Source organism: Octopus bimaculoides, chromosome 9 (assembly GCF_001194135.2).
Source record: "Octopus bimaculoides isolate UCB-OBI-ISO-001 chromosome 9, ASM119413v2, whole genome shotgun sequence".
Classification (NCBI taxonomy): domain Eukaryota; kingdom Metazoa; phylum Mollusca; class Cephalopoda; order Octopoda; family Octopodidae; genus Octopus; species Octopus bimaculoides.
Window position 1 is genome coordinate 29,410,444 of NC_068989.1, and position 4,463 is coordinate 29,414,906.

The window sequence follows — 4,463 nt, forward strand, 5'->3', positions numbered from 1 at the left end:
CTGCTATCTGGATGTCCAAGTTAGTAGTGGCGGTGGGTGCGCTGAAAGTGTAGCTGCTAGAATAAGAATAGCCTGGGCAAGGTTCAGAGAGCTCTTACCTCTGCTGGCGACAAAGGGACTCTCACTCAAAGTAAAAGGCAGACTGTATGATGCATGTGTACGAACAGCCATGCTTCATGGCAGTGAAACATGGGCCATGACTGCTGAGGACATGTGTAAGCTCGCAAGGAATGAAGCCAGTATGCTCTGATGGATGAGTAATGTCAGTGTGCATACCTGACAGAGTGTAAGAATCTTGAGAGAAAAGTTGAACATAAGAAGCATCAGTTGTGGTGTGCAAGAGAGACGATTGCGCTGGTATGGTCACATGGTGAGAATGGACGAGGATAGCTGTATGTAAAAGTGGCACACCCTAGCGGTTGAGGGAACCCGTGGAAGAGGCAGGCCTAGGAAGACCTGGGATGAGGTGGTGAAGCACGACCTCTGAACATTAGACCTCACCAAGGCAATGACTTGTGACTGTGACCTTTGGAAATATGCTGTGCATGAGAAGACCCGGCAAGCCAAAATCCAAGGCCTCTGCCAGGGATGTAACATTCCTTCATTGGACACTAAACTCCGCTTGCGAAGACATGGTGAGGCAAGTGAAATCGAAATCGAACTAAATTTGTAGGAATACTAAACTTGACTTGCGACGACCTGTTGGGGCAAGCGAAAGTGAAATCGTGATGGCACCTGTACCAGTGGAGCACTAGGAGTACCGTCCTGAGCGCGATCGTTGCCAGAACAGGTGTCTGGCTTCCATGCTGGTGGCACGTAAATAGCCCCAGTGTGATCGTTACCAGCGTTGCCTTCCTGGCACGTGAAAAGACATTCGAGCGAGATCGTTGCCAGAGCCGATGGACTGGCCCCTATGCAGGTGACATGTAAAATACACCATTTCGAGCGTGGCCGTTGATCGTTACCAACGTCGTCTCCCTGGCACTTGTGCCAGTGGCATGTGAAGGGACATTCGAGCGAGATTGTTGCCAGTGCCGATGGACTGGCTCTTGTGCAGGTGGCATGTAAAAGCACTCACTACACTCTCGGAGTGGTTGGCGTTAGGAAGGGCATCCAGCTGTAGAAACTGCCAAATCAGATTGGAGCCTGGTGTCGCCTCCTGGTCCACCAGTCCTCAGTCAAATCGTCCAACCCATGCTAGCATGGAAAGCGGATATTAAACGATGATGATGAAAAACCTATCATTTCTAATAAACCTGAAAGAATCAAGTCTAGGGTTTACTAAATCAGCTTCTTCTACCTGATACTTTTCAGTAACTCCAAAATCTTTGATTTTAAAGGAAAAGATCAAATATCATAACAGAAGTAACATATTTTGCCACACTGTATCACACCACAAACTTGAAGTCTGCAGTAAGTTAAAGCATAGTAGACATTTGTTGCTGCTGTTCTCATTTACACATTGCCTCTCTGTCTGGACATCTTAATTTGTTTCATCATATAACTCAGTACTACAAGTTTGTAGAAGTCGAGTTGATCAATGAAATGAATAACAATGCAATAGCAAATTATATAACTATCATAATACAGATTATTGGAAAATTTGTAGAAATGAAGTGTACATACAAGGTGCAGACAACATTTGTTTGCAGTTTCAACTGCTAATTTTATGCATAATTACCCTGCACGCATAAGCAAAAGCAGAGTATTGTAATCACTCATCTTTGTATGTTTGCAAAATTACTGGAAAACGGCTGAATGGATTTTCACCAAATTTGGCAGAAATACTCATTGGGTGAGTAGCTTGAAATGATGAAAATTTGGCTTGATTATCTTCAAACATACATAAATATGTAACTGTGTATGTGTGTGCATGTATAGTGATAGATTTGAGGGTGTCATTTATTTACGAGTTGATTTCTTAATTTCACCAGAGTATAAATACCTACAATGGTGACAAATTTCCTGATAAGCAAGTGGTCATATAAATTATATCCTACAACAAACTACAGTACATTTGATTCACCTGCTATCATTGAAAGACATTCCTATGCAATATTTTCTCTAAGTATTTCATCTTGTTCACTTTCTTTTTCATATGAATTGACCCTCGTCTGCATGTAGACATGTGAGTATAAACAGACATACATACATAGATATGTGATTGTGTGTGTATGTGTGTACAGTGATGGATTTGAGGGTTTAGTTTATTTACGAGTTGATTTCTTTGATCACACAACATGTGACATTTGGCCTCCCAACTTGCCTGACTGCAATCCCCTCAATGTCTTTGTGTGGGATATGGTGGAACAAGGGACCAACAAATCCAGCAGCAACATGAAGAAGATAAGCTGAGGGCCAAGATTACCAGGAATTTCAGGGGCCTAAAACGGGAAATAGTGATGAAGGCCTGTGGAAAGTTCCGAGGTTGCTTGGAGGCTGTCATCAAGGCCAAAGGTGGGTTCATTAAATGAGATCAACAGAACATGTCATGAAGACAAACTGACCTAAATGTGACGAATATATCTGACAAAATAAGGACACTTTTATTTTTTCCTGAGTTAGTCATCATGTGAATGAATACCATCCACACCCTGTAACATATACAAGCAATCTAACAGCAAACAGAAATAGTATAATGTATGTTAGAGAATGCATTTTTTATGAGAATAAACTTAAAACATTTAGATAAACATTTTAAAAAATTGTCTTAAATAGAAAATGTAAAAAAAAAAAATGTATAATATTTATTTCAAAAAATATAAGTCAGCAACATGTATGAAAGGAATCAAGTTAACAGAAATCAGAAATAAATAGGATCGATTCACCAAATGTGTAAATATCAGTTCAAGTGAGAAAGACATGCATGTTGAACTACTGTAGAGAACAGTGATATCAACAAATCTAGACTTTTTCAATCATAGATCAGTTTTATGTGTCACAATTTTCTTCTCTTAGACTGGATCAAAATCAGTTGTATTTCCAGAGTTACATTTCAATGCATTCAAACACTGTTTTATGATGCCTGCAATTAAAATTTTAAAATATTAATTATAATTCCTTTGTATTAAATATTTAGTATTAATGTAATCTACTATCCCATGCTTGCATGAGTTAGAAAATTTGTTGATGCAAGTTTACTACAGCTGGATGCCCTTTCTGTTACCAACCTTCACATCTTTCCACGTAAGGTAATAATCTCCCCATGACTGGACATGCTTCAATGCAAAACTGGAAATGAAGGGCACCACTTGTTTACTATTATTATGCTATGTTAAAACAAGGAAACACAAACACAGACCCTTTTATTTTTAATTAAGTCAGTCTTGGGCTTCTCAAGAGTTTCACTCAAACAAAATTGTAATCTTAATAATCTCTATGGTACTGAGTATTCATTCTTCTGACAGTCAACATTGTGTAAGCCTGTATATAGGTTAAATCTCATTGCACAACACCTTAAGCAAGTGTCTCCTACTATAGGCCAGGTTGACAAAATCTTTGAGTGGATTTGGTAGATGGAAACTGAAAGAAGCCAGCCATGTGTGTGTACTCTAGACCAGACATCACTTGATGGTTGTAAATGAGCACCATCATCATACAAGGAAAGGTGATTGTTTCCAGTCTTCCAAGTAAAATATGTCCACTATGGGAAAATATTATCTTGCTTGGAAACAAGTGAAAGTTGCTGACAGGAAGGCTATCCAGCCATTAAAAATCTGCCTCAACAAATTCTGTCTAACCTATGCAAGCATAGAAAAAAAGGGTATTAAATGACAATTACATAGGCACACAAATGGCCCTTTGATTAAGAAGCTTGTTTCCCAACTACTAGGTTTCTGGTTCTTTTCCACTGTGTGGCACCCTTACACTTGTTCAGTCAACATTGATTTGATGGAGAGTGTGCTAATGTACAGCACATACATTTGATCACTATAAACAAATCATTTGTGCACGCTGTTCAGCAAAAACTGAACACTCATATGTCATCTTCGACAGGAGATTCCACCACCATCATCATCTATATATATATATATATATATATATATAAAACTGAGAGTGCGTGTCTGTATGTATGTATCAATCACTAAAACTCAAGAACTAACCAACAGATTTCATTCAAATTTTACACATGCACTACTTAGGGCCATGGAGTATCAAGGGCCCAAAAAATTCTCAACTTCTTACCTAATGTGAGCCTGGAGTAATCTCTTAGACAGATTGCTCTGCATTTTAAATTGATGTAATGATTACATTGTTCAATTAAATGGAGTTGCATGAAACAGCCGTACTGCATTACCTCTGGATATGCTTGTTGCTTATTTTGATTTTATATATATATATATATATATATATATATATACTCTTACTCTTTTACTTGTTTCAGTCATTTGACTGCGGCCATGCTGGAGCACAGCCTTTAGTCGAGCAAATTGATCCTAGGACTTATTCTTTATATGCCAAGT

General features: G+C 38.7%; 1 protein-coding gene across 3 annotated transcripts in view; it reads right to left on the minus strand.

Moving 5' to 3' along the window:
- Positions 1-2,724: 2,724 nt before the first annotated feature.
- LOC106881267 (tubulin gamma-1 chain) overlaps positions 2,725-4,463 on the minus strand; it is a 68,024-nt gene continuing 66,285 nt past the window's right edge. For all 3 annotated transcript variants that reach the window (XM_052970525.1, XM_052970524.1, XM_052970526.1), the window contains one exon: positions 2,725-3,025. In XM_052970525.1, coding sequence (XP_052826485.1) covers positions 3,017-3,025 — 9 coding nt within the window. In that variant the 3' untranslated portion in view covers positions 2,725-3,016. The remainder of the gene's footprint in view (positions 3,026-4,463) is intronic.